The sequence below is a fragment of the Stereum hirsutum genome (genome assembly GCF_000264905.1).
Source record: "Stereum hirsutum FP-91666 SS1 unplaced genomic scaffold STEHIscaffold_1, whole genome shotgun sequence".
Classification (NCBI taxonomy): Eukaryota; Fungi; Basidiomycota; class Agaricomycetes; order Russulales; family Stereaceae; genus Stereum; species Stereum hirsutum.
This window is the reverse complement of record NW_006763131.1, coordinates 579,798-595,835: the sequence shown is the minus strand read 5'-3', so window position 1 is coordinate 595,835 and position 16,038 is coordinate 579,798. Positions and strand designations below refer to the sequence as shown.

General features: G+C 50.1%; 6 protein-coding genes across 6 annotated transcripts; 3 read left to right on the top strand and 3 right to left on the bottom strand.

The window, feature by feature from the left end:
- The first annotated feature begins 1,436 nt into the window (after positions 1–1,436).
- STEHIDRAFT_116986 (uncharacterized protein) lies at positions 1,437–2,233 on the top strand. The gene is made up of 3 exons (XM_007298443.1): positions 1,437–1,780; positions 1,896–2,009; positions 2,093–2,233. Exons 1-2 carry the CDS (start codon positions 1,485–1,487, stop codon positions 1,939–1,941), a joined length of 342 nt encoding a protein of 113 aa, XP_007298505.1. The 5' UTR covers positions 1,437–1,484; the 3' UTR covers positions 1,942–2,009; positions 2,093–2,233.
- Positions 2,234–3,251: 1,018 nt separating this feature from the next.
- On the top strand, positions 3,252–3,978 carry STEHIDRAFT_106562 (Osmotin thaumatin-like protein; the record flags this gene model as incomplete). The annotated part of the gene is made up of 4 exons (XM_007298442.1): positions 3,252–3,310; positions 3,380–3,643; positions 3,710–3,789; positions 3,872–3,978. The coding sequence occupies 4 exons, from the start codon at positions 3,252–3,254 to the stop codon at positions 3,976–3,978; spliced, it is 510 nt and encodes a 169-aa protein (XP_007298504.1).
- A 389-nt stretch (positions 3,979–4,367) lies between these two features.
- On the bottom strand, positions 4,368–6,655 carry STEHIDRAFT_164299 (glycoside hydrolase family 5 protein; the record flags this gene model as incomplete). Its single annotated transcript, XM_007298441.1, has 13 exons — positions 6,403–6,655; positions 6,327–6,345; positions 6,059–6,262; positions 5,824–5,981; positions 5,591–5,734; positions 5,421–5,528; positions 5,299–5,366; positions 5,170–5,242; positions 5,093–5,114; positions 4,959–5,026; positions 4,846–4,900; positions 4,739–4,789; positions 4,368–4,660 (listed from the first exon to the last, which is right to left on the bottom strand). The coding sequence occupies exons 1-13, from the start codon at positions 6,631–6,633 to the stop codon at positions 4,368–4,370; spliced, it is 1,494 nt and encodes a 497-aa protein (XP_007298503.1). The 5' UTR covers positions 6,634–6,655.
- A 2,082-nt stretch (positions 6,656–8,737) lies between these two features.
- On the bottom strand, positions 8,738–11,059 carry STEHIDRAFT_143412 (FAD/NAD-P-binding domain-containing protein). Its single transcript, XM_007298440.1, has 10 exons — positions 10,871–11,059; positions 10,545–10,812; positions 10,285–10,487; positions 10,114–10,224; positions 10,013–10,060; positions 9,892–9,964; positions 9,572–9,842; positions 9,328–9,521; positions 9,069–9,271; positions 8,738–9,007 (listed from the first exon to the last, which is right to left on the bottom strand). Exons 1-10 carry the CDS (start codon positions 11,026–11,028, stop codon positions 8,857–8,859), a joined length of 1,680 nt encoding a protein of 559 aa, XP_007298502.1. The 5' UTR covers positions 11,029–11,059; the 3' UTR covers positions 8,738–8,856.
- Positions 11,060–12,592: 1,533 nt separating this feature from the next.
- On the bottom strand, positions 12,593–13,235 carry STEHIDRAFT_88530 (uncharacterized protein; the record flags this gene model as incomplete). The annotated part of the gene is made up of 2 exons (XM_007298161.1): positions 13,124–13,235; positions 12,593–13,071 (listed from the first exon to the last, which is right to left on the bottom strand). The coding sequence occupies exon 2, from the start codon at positions 13,010–13,012 to the stop codon at positions 12,593–12,595; it is 420 nt and encodes a 139-aa protein (XP_007298223.1). The 5' UTR covers positions 13,013–13,071; positions 13,124–13,235.
- Positions 13,236–13,774: 539 nt separating this feature from the next.
- Positions 13,775–15,638, top strand: STEHIDRAFT_164296 (FAD/NAD-P-binding domain-containing protein; the record flags this gene model as incomplete). Its single annotated transcript, XM_007298439.1, has 9 exons — positions 13,775–13,812; positions 13,877–14,082; positions 14,142–14,210; positions 14,265–14,659; positions 14,718–14,735; positions 14,804–14,980; positions 15,049–15,144; positions 15,208–15,258; positions 15,324–15,638. 9 exons carry the CDS (start codon positions 13,775–13,777, stop codon positions 15,636–15,638), a joined length of 1,365 nt encoding a protein of 454 aa, XP_007298501.1.
- Between the last annotated feature and the right edge of the window lie 400 nt (positions 15,639–16,038).

The following is a 16,038-nucleotide window of genomic DNA, read 5'->3' as shown; positions in this document are numbered from 1 at the left end:
CCATGATATAGATTGGATGTGTGCCGTGGGTTGAATTACAAGTGCTATATGGTATGCAGGATCTGCAGCATGCAAAGACAGGGTGAAGTGCAAAGATCCTGTCTGTGGCGCAAAAGCAACGAAATTTTTACCGGATAAATCCAGCGGAGTTTGAAAAACCTGACTGATTTCTATCAGGCCGAAGACGGCCTGACACCAAACAGTCAGGTTTCCTATACGCAACCACCTGGCCTTTTCATCCGGCTCTCTGAGCCTGAATTTAATCTAGACACTATATGCTACTCTCTAATATACACACATTAGCAGAAGTCCAGCAGACAGATTCAGACAAGAGCGAGTACTTAGAGCTGGAGCGAGTGCGCCACGGCCTTACGGGCCGCTGCTGTGAGCCCAAATTCCCGCTCGCTTCAAAGGGCAAGCGGGAATTTGGGTCAACTCTTGGGCTTGGCGGCTTTCTGGCAGTGGCCCGACGCCACAGATATGCACGACATGGAGATAAATGAGAGGAAAAGTCGGAAAAATAGGACACAGATGTACAATGTACATCAACAAGTGCAGTCTTAGAGCAACATAAAATAATCTATGCGTCAGCAGAGGGTATGTCGAAGTGCGACTGCCCAATGCGTAGACATTGCTGACCATGACTGTAATAAAGAAAGTGTACTACGAGTGCACCTTTATTGTGGTGCCTGCGGAACACCTCGCCATAACGACGCGCTAAGACGCGCTAATGAGCGGGACGCGTCGAGAGGTGGGTGGCTAAGTGCCGCCTCAATAGCTGACAGCTAGCGCGGAATTAGGGGCGGACTGGTTTCCCGATGAGTTAGAACAGATCAATAATGATGGACACATTCAGCAGTGAACTTATAATGAGCCTAACAAGGCTCTTGCAGATATTCGCGTGGGGCGAAGCCCCTGCGCGTGAAGGGGGCAAGAGGTGGGCCACGAAGCGGCTGGGCGAAGCCCTGGCGCGACAGTGGCCTACCATCCTCTGTTCGCGGCTCAGCCACGAGGATAGATATTGGATCCATGCCAAAAAATCCTATTACTTCGAAAATTTACTCAAACCATTTCATCGGAGGGACCAGGTGATGCCCGGAGGGCAAGTGTATCAGAACCGTCAGGCACTCAGCTTTCCGTGCGTCACGTTGACCATCTTGAACGATGTCAGCAAAGGCGAAAGCCTCACACGCACGGGCCACATCATCTTACCCTCCTTTAGTTCTCAGCACACCGACGTTATGCCTCGCTTGCTAAGTCCCCAACACCCTGTGCTGTACTTCACATGCGAGTACAAACTCACCGTCACGGACATGTTTCATTTGATGTTGCGCGAACTTTTTGAAGCATTGCGCGTCGCTGGAATACAGCACTTCACGCTCTCCGTACACTTGAAGGAAGATCCATCGGAACCGCTTCTTCTTCCCGCACTCGAGAACCTGACAGCTTTGACCTACCTCATTCTGGACTCCGCTGCTGCAATAATGACCGTCACAGCGTCAATGGAAGATGTGTTGAGGCCACATCATTCCCGCCCTGCGCCACCTTCATATCCTAGGGTCCCCCCGACTAGCCCACCAGACGTGGACGAGGACGAGCCTTTCGATACCTTACTCGACGTATTGACGCTCAGAGCGGAGAGCGGGGTACATTTGGACACCTTGATGTTCACGGAATGTGGCATACATGAACATACCGTGTCTCGATTTCGGGAAGAGGCTGTCGTGAAAGAGGCTGTCGTTTGGGATGCCAAGCCAACGAAGCTAAGAAGGGATTCTCCGTAAGTCAGAAAATCTCTTGTAGCACACGTTCCTTCGTTCTTTCGTTCTGCTCGAGTGGGGGCGAGTGGCCGTGATTGGCGGCTGCTGACTGTCCCTCGTTCATTATTCCTCCAGACGGTCAATCGGAGAGAAAATCATTCTCGCTATGGGTTTATTTTGATACATCGTGGCCAACTATCAGCGGGCCATACATGGTATCAGAGTTTTCTCTAGTCGAATCGCCGCATTGTACGTCCCCCCATCATTCAAACTTCCCTCGCTGTTCCCAGCTGGTTGTCATCTCCGCTCATGTTATACTGCATCGCGCCTAGAATTCCTTCGCCGTGTCAAATCCCTTCTAATAGACAGTCATTCTTCAGCTAGTTCTACCATGCGCTTTCCGCTGCCATCACCATGCCCTATCGAACAATACACAGTTACGTGCATGGCCACACTGGCCATATCATCTAAGTCTCTGCACTTGGCTGCACGCCTGCGATCGCAGTCTGCAATAGAAACTGAGCTCATCACTCGTTGGATGTCGATGAAGTGACATAAGCTTGGTATATGCAGCAATCTAAATGCGTCCCCGCAGTATGTAGTGGACCGCCTCCGGTTGTGGCGGCTTTGACCTGCTTTGAATTCCTACCCATTTTATAACACCGACTTCGATCTTTCTGATGCATCGAGGCAATACTAACATACATAGCCCTCAGGGATAACAATTCTCGTCTCAGCGACGCCAGACGACTCGGACACCACACTCGCCACACCCACAGAAAGCTAACGTCCTTCATGACCTTTCATGACCCGCGCTCCTCTTCCAGACTTAGAACTTCTGTTGACCTTCCATCACGGGCCACCTATGAATTGAGCGAAACTAGGGTCATAACGTATGCTGGCGGCGTTCCATTTACCTCACTCTCTCAAATTGGACTGTTGGACGGCATCTTCGTGGCGTATTGAACTCTGGACTAGAGGACTGTTCTTATCTGTTTTGTTCTGTATTCACTCTAAGTATCTTTGCATACTTCTCTCTCATGGAGCGACCGTTGGGCTAGACTGAAGAACAGTCTACCAGTAATATGCTGCATAGGCATATGGTGTGCCACATCGATATAGCACTGATCCTCCACTCAATATCACCGACCTCCGTCATGATCAGGTCCTTCTAGATATTGCTTGCAGTTTCACATTATAGTGGAGTTCTTCGGACTTCACGTGGAGGACATCTAGCGTCCGACACACGTCGATTCGTTCAAGGCGCTGATTCGGACGGCCTCTGATGGCCTGGTGTGGTCTTGGACCTCCGTCGAAGCTGTTATGACCGCATACGATGTCACGCGCGGCCAACGCATGTCCGTGTATCGCAATTGAGGGTGCAGTATATAAAGATATAAGGTTGGATGTTGTGCACTCACTCCTCACACATTTCTCACCTCACACTCTTCGCCCTCGCTCTTCTTCACGTCGATTCTCACGAACCCCGTCATGTTCTTCGCCCGCGTCGTCATCCTTGCTGCCGCTGCAGTCACTTCGGTCGTCGCAACGTACGCTTTCTCAACTCAGCTTTTTTCTGAGCGCTGACTTACTTCTTATCCTCCCCCCTCCTGATACAGTTCGGTCACGATCGTTAACAACTGCGGAGATCAGATTGACCCTGCCATCTTCCCCGCTGCTGACAATGGACTCGGCGGCTTCGCTCTTTCCGCTGGCAGCCAGAATACCGTCAGTCTTCCTGATGGGTACAGTGGAAGGATCTGGGGGAGGGAAGGGTGTGATTCGGACGGCAACTGTTCCTCAGGCCAATGTTCGGCAGGTGGCGTGAACTGCACCGGACCTTCTCTGACTGGCCCTACTATCGCTCAGTTCACTATTGATGGGTGCGTATACTTTCGGGACAGGTCTTGAACACTGCTTTGTTGACGCGTAATGTGACACTATATTAGGTTCTCAAGTTTGGACTTCTTCAATCCCAGCGTGGCGGACGGTTTCAACTTGGTCACCACCATCACCCCTGACAGTTCTTGTATGTTGTCCTTCTATTCACATTCATTCACTGGAGAATTTTCTCATCGTGATGGTATTATGCTTTTTATTTGGGCCTATAGGCTCGACCGGTGCCGTTTCCTGCACGAACGCTGCTGGGGATGGAACCGGATGTGGCGACACCTCCACCTGTGCGACTGGCACCTCCTACACCGTCTCCTTCTGTTAAACGATGGATCCCAAAAGTCACTTTATATAAAACACGGGTATATCATGGACAGAAAGAACATTTGTTACGATCACGGACTCTTTCTCTGGACTTTTCTTGTTTTACTATGATGGACTTTCTTGCGCTACCGCGATGGACTATGGTGCGGTGAACATGTTGTATCAGTGTACTGTGTGTTTGGTGTATGGGGTCATCGTAGCGTTACTCAAAAAATAGTTGCCGTTTGTCGAGTTTCTGGCTTCAGCTCGTCAAAGAAACTGAAAGGTCTCAAATGGCACCGATGGGCCACACTGATGCTCCTCAACAATGCCGATGTCCTTGCACAACGAATTCATCATTCCAAAATACTTCCAAAACATCTACACGACGTATTATTCCTCCCCACAATCCTACAATGCCTGACAAGACCCCTTCTTGAACGTGAATGTCGTCAAGCTCAACGCGTTCAACGGCAGCGTCCACGCCCCATTCGACTGTGTGGCCGCACCGATAGAGGTGAAATCTTCGCTCGAGGACGTGCGTACAGCTGCCGTACCGCAGACGGTTTCCGGGAAGGTAAGGCTGAGGCTAGTTGAGCTGGTTCCTGTATTCATGGCGAGAACGTAGTAGTTGCTGGAGTCGGTGACGGCCATCATGGTCTCGGTAGAACCATCACCGGTGATGGCGCGACGTTGGCTACCGGCTGCGAAGAGTACAATGGTATGAGACAATAGTTAAAGCCACTGGAAGTGAAATAGAACATGCACGACTAGCTACTCACGTTTAACAAAGTTGCCAAAATGTTTATAGGTCCAGAAGTGTTTCGTCAAGTCTGAGTATGTCCGATGTTAGTAGGTTGAAAGAGTTCATGACAAGGAAGCAACTGACAAAGGTTGTGGTTTCCGTTTGAAGCATAATTCGAGTCGTAATATATGAGTCCATCCTGGTCCCGCTCAGTCAGCACTGCGCGTATTGTTGGAGGTTTGTATCAAGACGCTTACCGTCCATCCACCACTGTTTGCCACGCTGGGGTTGCACGAAGAACTCGAGCCAGGGGAGCATCCGATTGCTATAGTGGAGGAGTAACAGCCATTAGCTGTGATACTCGTGGAGAGTTGATGGACTTATAACGCACCATTGGATACCAATGTCCAGAACTGTACATATCATATGTCAGACATGAGATGTTTTGTAGCATGTTCAACAACCTACGTCATAATGTGGTTCTCCAGCAAGAACGAGACTCTGGAAAACCATGCCAGAGAACATCAAAGCGTTGGTGATCCTAGCGTGCATCTCATGAACACCAAGACACGCTGTGAAAATAAGGAATATGCGTACGTAGGATCGTAGCCTCCGCCGTAGCCTTTGCCAGAACCATCAGGCTGTCCCAAGGAACAGCATATCTCCTGTGGCGTGCTTCAGCATATAATGATGATGTGAGGTATTTAAAATATACGAACCGACATCCACGTTTCTATCCCAGGGTAATTCGCCTGTACATCCTGTACAAAGGAAGTGTATTCACTGTCGCTGGGGAACTCGTAGGTATGGTGACATAGGGCGGAGACCTGAAGGAAAACCAACATTCGTCAGTAGTAGCGCACATAGAAAGCGACGAGAGTCCAATGACCTTGTCTTTGACCTGTGGGAGCCAGGCAGAATACTCGCTGGTAGCCTTCTCCATCGTGTTAGACTCGTCTACAATGATACCGACAGTCCCCGTCAGCCCGTTGTTCTCGAGGGCCTGGTAAAGCCCGTTGACGACCTCAGCTCGCTTTCATGGGCGAGATGAAAGAAAATGCAGGACAGACAAGGCGACTCCGTTAGTCAAGATGCTGGCTTCTTGGAGACGATATTATGTACCTGACTGGGAGCGACAGCCATTCCCTCCTGACCACAAGGCGACGGCCCGAAAGTGCTGTCAGGTTCGTTCATGGGTGAAACACGAGTAATGTTGATCCCCTGGCCTCTCCAGTGGGAGACAACATCGGCAACAAACTGGCCGTACTCGTTCCCAGTACCTAAATGTCAGCGGCAATACAATCAGCGAAGGTCACGAGTCCGTGTCGACAACCTGGGTGCAATAATTTCGACGAACCGGTCACAAAGTCGCCGTTGCAGCTTGCATGACCAGAGGTCAAAACGGCAGGTGCACTGTTGACGAAAGCAGTGATGGATGGGACGTTGTGCTGGGCGGCCTGCTGCATGAAGTAGACACCGCTTGGATCCGCGTCCCAGTTGTAAACTCCTTGAGACACCCAGAATGACTGTATTGCGCGGGTGGGATTGGATACGTTCACCCCTGATAACGAAATAGGAACGAAATGATTTCAAGTACATCCTGTTGAGAGAGGAGAGTCGCTCACCGCCAGAACCGACGTTGTACTACAAAAGATAGATGTCATAAAGTGCAGCAAGAGGAAGAGCGCGGCAGTAACGAACCCTGTAGCTAGAAAGCCCCATACCGCTTTGGTCGAACAAGAGAGTGCTGAGGTTTTGCCTGACGTCATCGGGAAAGTTGAAGAGGTCAGTGGGCCACCAAGCGCCGGAGCCTCCGATACCGTTGAAAGTTTGGGAAGGACTTGAGGAAACGCTCGCTCCTTGACAGGTAATAGCGAGAAAAGACAAGGGCGCGAGAAGCAGAAAGGTGTATAGCTGCGATCCAAGCGCCATTTTTGTTGAGAGCAGATGCCTGGGCACGGATGGCTGGGATCAATGAGCTCGAGTGTAGCACTAGCAGAAGAGAAGTTCGACGCAGTATAAAAGGAACTCGCTCAGGGGTACCACGGAGAGCTCTCGGAGGGACGGAGATGATCAACGAGCGGCTCGCATCAACCGTGCTTCTCCCAAACATTCATGAGCAGCACCACAGCAAACAGAAATGGATGTTCGCGTACATGCGGGAGAATATACAGTGGGAAAATACGGGGTCTTTCTGGTCTTGTGGCACGGACGGCGGATCGTCGAGCTGACCATGGAATATTTCAGGGGTCCTCTGGGATCGGCGACACAGGCTTAGAGACATTGTGCACGACGTATGACCATTTGTTGGTGCGCATAAAGTATCTTACACCATCGTGGTCGATGAGCTACACGCGAAGACGCTCCTTCTCTTGGACCGAGAAGAATGCGCGTATGACCCGTCAGCGGTTGACTCGCAGCCACGTGCTACCTTGCAAGTTGGTCCGTAGGATTAGACCGGCGAAGCCATATGCAAGGAGAGACAAAGGTACGTCGCTAACAGCCTAGCTCGCCGAGCCATCTGCAGCAGCGCATCCCGAGTGGCCACCGTCTCAGGCAGTGGTCAAAGAAGATCAAAGACAGACAATTTCTACCACTTGGCAAGAAGTGGCAAGCTCTGCCATTTATCCTCTGTAGACGGTTCTCGGGGAGGTCCTATTGGATGTATGACATGAGAAGCAGAGCTAGTTCTACGCTCGGGCACTTGGACATGCGGCGGAGAAACAGACGAGGAGACAGCTATTCGTGAGACGCAGCATCAACTTGGAGGTTGTGAAGGAACAAGACTGAAGTTTGGAATGACGACGATGCTGTTGTGGCGACTCCTGCAGCCCACGCACACATGATTTTATAGCGTGTCACGGCTTACGGCTTTATATTCAGCAAGGGAGCCATGACATCAGAAACATGGAGAATGGCTCCACCGTAGAGATATTGGTGTGCACCTTCGTAGGCCACAGGGCGCCGTAGAGACTGATGGGGCGGGGTACTGTTCCAGCTACGATAGAATAAGAAAGAGGCTGTTATTCGATGAGGTGCATTATTTGCAGTTTAAGCACACGCACCGTTCTGTCCTTTGGCTGACTATGATAACGACCAGAAAAGGTATTGTTCCTCATCTACTGCTATGCTTCGTATAATGAGACTCGGATCTTCTGATTTGTGTGCGTTGTTCGATGAGTGTCTGCCGAAGCAGGACATCGCTGAGGGCCCAGCTTGAGTCTATCAAGTTTGAGATGATCAAATCTCCCACATTTAGTCGGATTGAGCATTGGTTGTCATTCTAGAGAAAACCAGGATAAACCAGTAGGAGTAATTGGTGCGGTGGAAGGAAGTGGTGATGCAAGCAAACTCGTCGGCAGTTCCCGGCATGGGTCCTCACCCAAGAAATGTGTGTGGCCCTTGTGTGGCCCGCAGACTGATAGCGAAATGGTATAAATACTTCCAGGCAATTGGATAACCAAGTCGGTAGGAGCCTTATAAATATCCACCTATGTTATAAATATCCACCTATGTTTCATGAGAATAGGTTCCTGGCTAGGCGCCGCCACTAGCACCACGATTCGACTGCTTGCGATACGGCTCGTACACTGGCAACAAACTGGCAAGCACGTTAAAACTGTTCGGGAGGACTTCATCAAGACTGCATCGTGCTCGGCTTCCATGATCCCAGGTCCTTAGGTGAATGCATCAAGTACCTACTTTAGTACCGGCCCTTGTCAATGTCCGAGTAGTCACCTGAACACTAATCGTCGCACACGCCAATCATCTCCACGTCTGTACAGAGGCACTGGCTCTGGTTTGACCAACGGGTGTTCGCTGACAAAAGGAGCGTCGTGACTTTGGCAGCGAGATAATACCAGTGGGTCATACAAAATGTGTTTACTCAGTGGTCTACGCTGGTCTACGCCGTTCGAGCACATTGTCGCATTGTGTCCTGTCGGTGGGTAGAACAGTGTAAGGTTGACAGATGAAGTTTGAGCTAGTAGTCCAAAAATTGGATTACATCAATTAGTAGCCCTTCACGTATGGGTTCCTTTCCGAAGGATGAACAAGATAGAGCTCAAAGGCCAGGATATATGATACAGGAAAACTCGTCGAGGAGACCTCAATCCAACATGATTTCCAAGAGAACGAAAAGCCAAAGATGAGAGGTCAACGACCTTGCCTCGCATCACGTTCCTCCTTGAGAGTAGCGATCTCGCTCAAATCTATGACCTTAAAAGGCCAAGTCAACCAGTTCCCCCCACTTCTCATGGAGCGCAGCCCCATGTCTTCGAGCAGCTCGTCGACGACCTGTGGCCAGCTACATCGAACTATTATGTTAGACATGTTTGTTAGAATTGATCCGGGGATAAAACACGTACGTCCACCAAGCGATCGAAGTCGTGTAGCTCTCATCCATCCACAATAACTGATCTGGATATCTTCGGCGCATCCAGGCCGCATTACGCTCGGTATGTTCGTATCCCTCAGCGAGCGTCGAAGGCAAACGCATCGAATCCCCCAGGAAATAAGACGATATCCAATGTGAGGCAACCTCGCACGTGTAGCCGTTATTTGGTGAAAACTGTAGATGTAGGTCAATGAACAGAAAGACGAGGAACTTCTGGTGAAGAAACGTACAATACCGCCATTGACGGCGAAATCACGACGGAGCAGATTTTTGACAGGCACTAGACCACGGTAAATTGATGAAGCCCATTGGTCTTCCTGTGGGTGAGCAGAAGGCGGGTTGGCTAGTGTCGTGTAGCCCCAATTATAAGTCTTTGACCCCATAGGTGGGTGACGCATGAGCCCAAGGTTCTCGCTTGTATGATCTACACAAGAAAATAAATAGCGACTTGTGTGGACGATGGTTGCGACCTACCATCGAAGAGGTGATCCCAAGACGATGAGTAGCCAGTCGCGAGGATGACTGCGTCCGCGCGCAAGGTCGTACCGTTCTTGAGAACGACGGAGTGACCGTCCGTGCCGTAATTCTCCACTCGTGTCGGTGCGATTAGGTCGATCTTGCCTTCGTTGACTAAAGCGTGAAACCCATTCGGACGTGGGACACCTTCGTCATTCGTGCGGATGGACCAAAACATCGAATGGGTGCGGCGTAAAGGAGAATCTTCTGGTACACCAGCTGCTTCAAACTACACGAAATCAATGGACCTAGGCAGCATGAAGGCTAATAAGACGTACTGCACCGGTAGCCATCGAATCCCACATGCCAGAAACAATTTTGTTCCCGAGCCACGTCTTGTGAAGGAACCACCTGACAGGAACATGTCAGATACGAATAACTCATCATAAGCTCACTTACTCGAGCCAGGTGTTTAGCTGTATGTGGGGAGAAAATATCGATAGTAACCTATCCGACAAAATCAATCGTAATCAAAATAATGGTGAGCAATATATACAGACCTGCTTCTCCTAATAAAGCCAGGCAATGGCTTTGCGCCGGCAGTGAAGGGGTCCGCCTTCTCAAAGACGATGGATACTTTGCGACCTTCGTTCGCAAGGTATGCAGCGATACTGGAAGGATCAAACTATCAGACTATTGAAGGGTACTCATAATGGGGGAAGGGAACGTACTCCTGCGCAGACTTACCACCTCCAACAATCACGACAGACGGAGTGGAGCTAGGCAAATGGGAGTCTGTAGAACCCTTAGTCCACGCTAAGAGCTCGTCGAGGCGAGCTCGGAAATGGATTGAATGGAACACCATTCCGGCGAACTCGGCATCATGAGCGGCACGTTGCGACAACACGTCGGGAATCTTTGGAGTGCTACAGCCCTGGACGATAGGTAAGCTGGTCGTTATAAGAAGAGATGGGCGCAGGTGGACACTCACGCCGGTGCAAAGAACGATTTTATCGTAAGTCAAGGTCGTCTCGGACCCACTCTTGATATCTCGGATGGCAATGCGCCACAGTTGGGCTTCGTCGTCTCGTGAGATTTGAAGTACTTCGGTTTGAAATCGAATACAGCCATTCAAGAATCTGTCTGCGAAAGTCTCCATATAACACTGCATGCCAGGCCCAGTGAGCCTGCCTCCCGTCTGCTCAGAGTCCGGCGGTAGGTCCATCGGAAGGTTTGAGAATCTGTATTCTCCGTGAACACTACGGAAGGGTACGACGTCAGTTGAATGCTGGGTTGAGACGATATGTTACAACGCACTTATTGAGACGGAGATTGGGGTAAACGCGCGCTTTTGACCATACCCCACCAACGCTGACGTCCCTCGTCAATACCTCGATGTTAAATCCATCGCGATGAAGAGTATAGGCGGTTATCAAGCCAGACTGTCCAGAGCCTATGATCCCTACCGAGGTCATTCCGAATGTAAGAGCGGACGTCGTTAAGACTGGAGAGGCGCGGTGGGGCAAGATCGAGGCGCAGAAAAAGCAGAGCTGATTGTCTACTCATGATAGAGTTGTGTTTACGCATACCTATCATACACTCCTTGGGATAGCATGAGGCATGTGCCGACGTTCCAGATTCCGGAAAGATCACAAGTTCTGGTGAGACGATTCGTTACAGAACAGGGGATAGTTGGGGACTGGCGCTTGAGTATGATCTGACATTACGAGAGATTACGGTGTCCGAGTGAGAAGATGCCTTGCTGTAAACTAGTTAGACCCACTCGTTTGGCGGGACTCTAGTGTTTATATCAGATTGTTACTAGTAACTCATTCCCGATTCTCCTGTTCTAGTAGTATACCTACTGCGTTATGATGGTACCGCATGGTGCGCTCATGCGCGGTTAATTGTCAGTGGGTTGGCAAAATCGGATGCAGTTCTTCGGGAAGTTATCGTCTTCGTGGAGAAATGATACCGCGGTGGTATAGGGTGGTATCAGTGCGATTGTCCGAGGATCAGTGTTGCGTGAGGTATGAGATATCGATGCAGGAAGTACCGCGACGATTCCGATGATGGGTCGATTCTGCGCCTGACTCCAGGTCCGAGATACAGTAAGCAGAACACCAGTGCGCCGTCTGGCGTATCGCTTGCATCTGACGGGGACCCGAAGACCGGTAGTCTCAGGACCAAAACCCCGTAGTAAGTGTGCCTCGAGCCCTCTCACATTTTCGAAATAGCCCAGCTTATTATACGATCCGAAACTCTTAGAACAGTGTCGGAGAGTGCTGCTAAACGGTGAAGGAGAATACTAGGCAGCTGAAATGGTTGTGAACGCTGAAATCTCAATTCTGGAGCCCACAGCACCCACGATGTCCCTCACGACTCCCAGGAATGACATGGATATGGTGACCGACCGTTTCATACAGTAAGGTACAAGGTAGTGGTATCAGTTTTCGTCTTCATGGGAAGTAGCCGGATGAGACTGACCTCAACTACCGCGTTGCCATTTCAGTCTCGTTCGTACAATGTGCGGCCCGTCAGAATTCCATATGCAAAGCTCTCAGCAGTTCCGGTACGTAACATCTCAGGCATCCTGTTCTGCCTTCCCTCGCTGCACGGCTTTCCAACAGAAAGAACTGATACAGGAAAGATTGCGTAACGGGGAATTTCACTATTCGCACACCCGGCGTATTATGAGAGACGTGGAGTAAGCGACGAACCACGCACTTCATTATGGTGAGGTGGTCACCTCTACTGTATACGCGCCATGAAACGCTGCCTAAAGCATGATATACCAATCGAGTTGTATCTTATACAGCACTTGGGGGTTCGATAGTACTTCGCTTGCACTCGCCGACAAGGACGTCTCGCGCACGAGCCTGTCATGAAATCGGGCTCTCTGACGTCGCCAATCAGTAAATTGATACAGCATCATCAAAACTCATCGATCTAGTAGTTTGCGCATCAGCAGGGCTGCGGATTGCAGATAGTAGGAAGTCAACAACGCTCAGAATATGGGAAGAGACCAATAGCTCACAGTCAAAGTTGATTGTCGACCTCTAGCGGGGCCCACCCCCGGGCCTGATGCTCTGCTGCATTCCGCTCAGCCTCTCTATACACCATACGCCAGTCCCTACACGTGAGCCTACCCCATGGCTGAACAGATGGTAGTTGGACAGGATCCACGACGCGTTCGAGGCGTAGATTTCTCCGACAGAGTACCATCTGCCGAAGGTAATTCAGGCAATGATGGCTGATAGCTACAGAAGCCTCGTCGTGGTGGCTGGAGTATGCTTGTCTGATGATGTCCAGACATCGCAATTGGTGAAACATCGACAACATGAATGGCTGATTCTCTGCGCCGAGATGAATGATGCCGTCATGGGGGACTAGGGCCGACCACTGCTCAGTGGCACCAGACGTATTGAGCTGGTAATTGGCGGTACTCTCTACGAACATGAGCACATCAGGTAGAGGACCGATGTCCCATGTCGGCGCCGTATTGTGGAAATCGAAACCTACGAAAGCCTGATCAGTTATATAATGAAATACTATTGAACGATTGCTTACGAATGCCCTCCGTAGAAGCAGAGCTGGATGAGCTCAGGTTGAGCGAGACGATGAGGACAAGCAGACCTGATACGAGAACGGCGGATAGAATGATGGCGTATCGTATGGGTGCTGACATGTCTGCGATAGAAAATCGTAAAAAATGTAGTTGAGGAAAGACGAAGATCGATACCGACTTGTGAGAGCAGGACCAAAGTGCTTTGGCAGAACGAAATACAGGTTGAATCCAGCGCTCGAGACATCACAATAAGAAATATGAAGAGTTGACGATAAGATCTCTAGTCAGGTTACGGTGTATGTAGTGCCCGAGAAGCGAGACCTAAGGTGTAGTCGAACTCGAAGCGTTGGAGATCGTGAGAGTGTACGTCTGATGACAAATTGGTGTGTTCGGGGTCTTGAGCATGCCTACGTACCTTATAGAACACTCACGCTACAAGCAACTCCCAGCATCGACTTCTCAGATTCTGGCAGAATGGAAGGAAGGATCCGGATTGAATCTCAAACTTGTTTCATACTCGCAAGGTCCCACACCTTCCACCATCGATCTCGCTGAGCCTGCAAGAACGGCGTAAAGGATTAGGGATTAGTCATCCCTCTGTATCTTGTCAGTTTCCTAAACTTTTCTACGTTCAAGTGGTCGCACTGGAGACAATGAGCAACACACCTCACAAAATGCGAGTAGCAGTATGGTGAGTAGGTCCTCGAATTGACGGATGATGAAGCGATTGGTCCCTGATCCTGTCCTGGTTGTAGTGGTGGTGGCGTTGGGGGTATAGTTGCGGCATACGCCCTTGGGCTGTGTAAGAATATCGAGGTTAACGTCTTCGAAGCTGCCTCTAAGTTCGCCGAGATTGGTGCTGGTATCGGGGTGACTTGGAGAGGGTGGATGGTTCTCAGGCAGCTAGGATTAGAGGAGGACTTGTTGCAGCTTTTGCCCGCGTCCCCTTCCGAAGACATGGGTAAAAGAACATTCTTCCAGACATTTTCTCCCTCTCTAAAACAATTTTTTCCTTCCAAGTCCCCGCTACGCACTGTCGTAAGTCGGACCAAGGTGAAGGTATAAGTTTCATGGATACTATGACTCGAGGTGAGAGACTGGCGTCCTTCCAACAAGCATTCTGTGTTGCTCACTTTTCGTCAGGCGGATATACAACTTTCCTGCGCTCAGAATTCCACGGGGTTCTTATGAAACGTTTGTCTTCTCGCTGTGCAACATTCCCGTCTAAACGCCTGGTTGCATACGAGGAATCACCTCACAAGGCCTCTGAGCCCATCACCCTACACTTCGAAGATGGCTCTAGTGCCACCTGCGACATTCTCATCGGAGCGGATGGAGTGAAATCCGTTGTCCGCTCATCTATGTTCGAGGCACTGGCGACAAAGGAGGAGCTAGACGGCGAGAATCTCAGAGCATCGGAGCTGCGATCACATATTAGGGCGCGCTGGAGTGGAGTTCTCGTATTACGAGCTCTCATTCCCGCAGAGAAACTCCGCGCTATATCTCCAAATCATCGAGCCTTCACTAGGAATCTTCAAGTTAGTCTTCTTTTCTTAACATGATGATGCCTAGATTTGTTTACTGAGTGCTTCGAAGTATCTAGGAAAAGACCGTGTAAGTACTCAGACATCATAACCCGTCCTTTGTCTGATTCAATTTTGTTTTTGAACTTCGTTTTACAGCACCTGATGGTCTACCCCATCTCGCAAGGTCGCCTCGTGAACGTCGCTGTATTTGAGGCTGACTATAACAGGGAAGGAACTGTGTACCCTGAACCCTGGATCACTACCGACGTCGATACTAAGGCAGTGATAGAGTCATTCCGTGGCTGGGAGCCCGAAGTCCAAGACCTCATTGGGGTGCGTATGTCACTCCGTATCCTTTGTGTTATTACTCTTGAATTCTGATCGTGATCACTATCTTGAAGTGTATGGACGGCCTGACTGTCAATCAATGGGCCGTCAACGTTGTAAATGGGCTGCCGTCTTTCGTCGACTCACGCGTGGTGCTCCTGGGTGATGCAGTGCGTTGTTTTCCTTACCAGTGTACGATTGTTCATATGCTCTGGATACTGAACTTCATCCAGGCCCATGCTATGACCCCATTTCAAGGAGCGGGGGCGGCACAAGCCATCGAGGTACAGTGCGCCGATCCGTCATTCTTCTCTCGGGTGTAACTCACCACGCTGTATCCGTTCCCCAGGATGCTTACGTCCTGTCGAACCTTCTTTCACATCCCGGTGTCACACGAGACAACGCGCCTCGAGCTCTGAAAGTGTATTCTCAAATCCGCCTACCATTCGCTTATGATGTTCTTGAGCGATCGCGCCGTGGTGGCCTGCAATATGCATTCCATGACTCTCAACGTGGCTCAGATTCGAGCGACTGGGATCTGACGAGGCTTGCGAAGGAGATTCAGCAGAATAGTGAATGGGCTTCGACGGGGCATCCCAAGGATGAGTTGGAACACGCGGTCGCTTTGTTGGAGAAGGAGTTGATAGGGGTCGTAACATCATGATTGGCCTGGTGAGGCACGGCTGTGAAGGAGAGGACCATGTATCTGTACATTCCAGGGCAATCATATAGCTTACGTCTGGCGTTTTGTTTTCGTTGTCTCTTGTCTCAATAAGAAATTTTTGTGTCAGTCGGCGAGCGTCGACTCATCCCAATCATGAGCAAGGTCAAAACGATATTGTCGCCGATCGACTTCGGTTACGGGCCCCATGCTACACAAACGGAGATGAATACAATTATGTAGGACGGCGAGGCTACAGTATATGTCATCCAGAAAACAGAGAGGAGTAATGTTGAATTTTTCGGGTCCAAACCTCCTTCCTGATTGCATGTTGTCGAAATGCGATTGTGTTGAAATCATCACCTCGAGTAATGAGTTACTGAGATCAATTGCGAACCTCTGT

Excerpts from the sequence above, each read along its gene's own strand:
- STEHIDRAFT_116986 (XM_007298443.1), top strand. The coding sequence starts at position 1,485 with ATGACCGTCACAGCGTCAATGGAAGATGTGTTGAGGCCACATCATTCC. Across the intron at positions 1,781-1,895 it reads AAGCTAAGAAGGGATTCTCC|ACGGTCAATCGGAGAGAAAA; the intron begins GTAAGTCAGAAA and ends TTATTCCTCCAG.
- STEHIDRAFT_143412 (XM_007298440.1), bottom strand. The coding sequence starts at position 11,028 with ATGACCTCGGTAGGGATCATAGGCTCTGGACAGTCTGGCTTGATAACC. Across the intron at positions 9,522-9,571 it reads TTGGGATCACCTCTTCGATG|ATCATACAAGCGAGAACCTT; the intron begins GTAGGTCGCAAC and ends TTTCTTGTGTAG. Across the intron at positions 9,008-9,068 it reads ACTTCGATCGCTTGGTGGAC|CTGGCCACAGGTCGTCGACG; the intron begins GTACGTGTTTTA and ends AGTTCGATGTAG.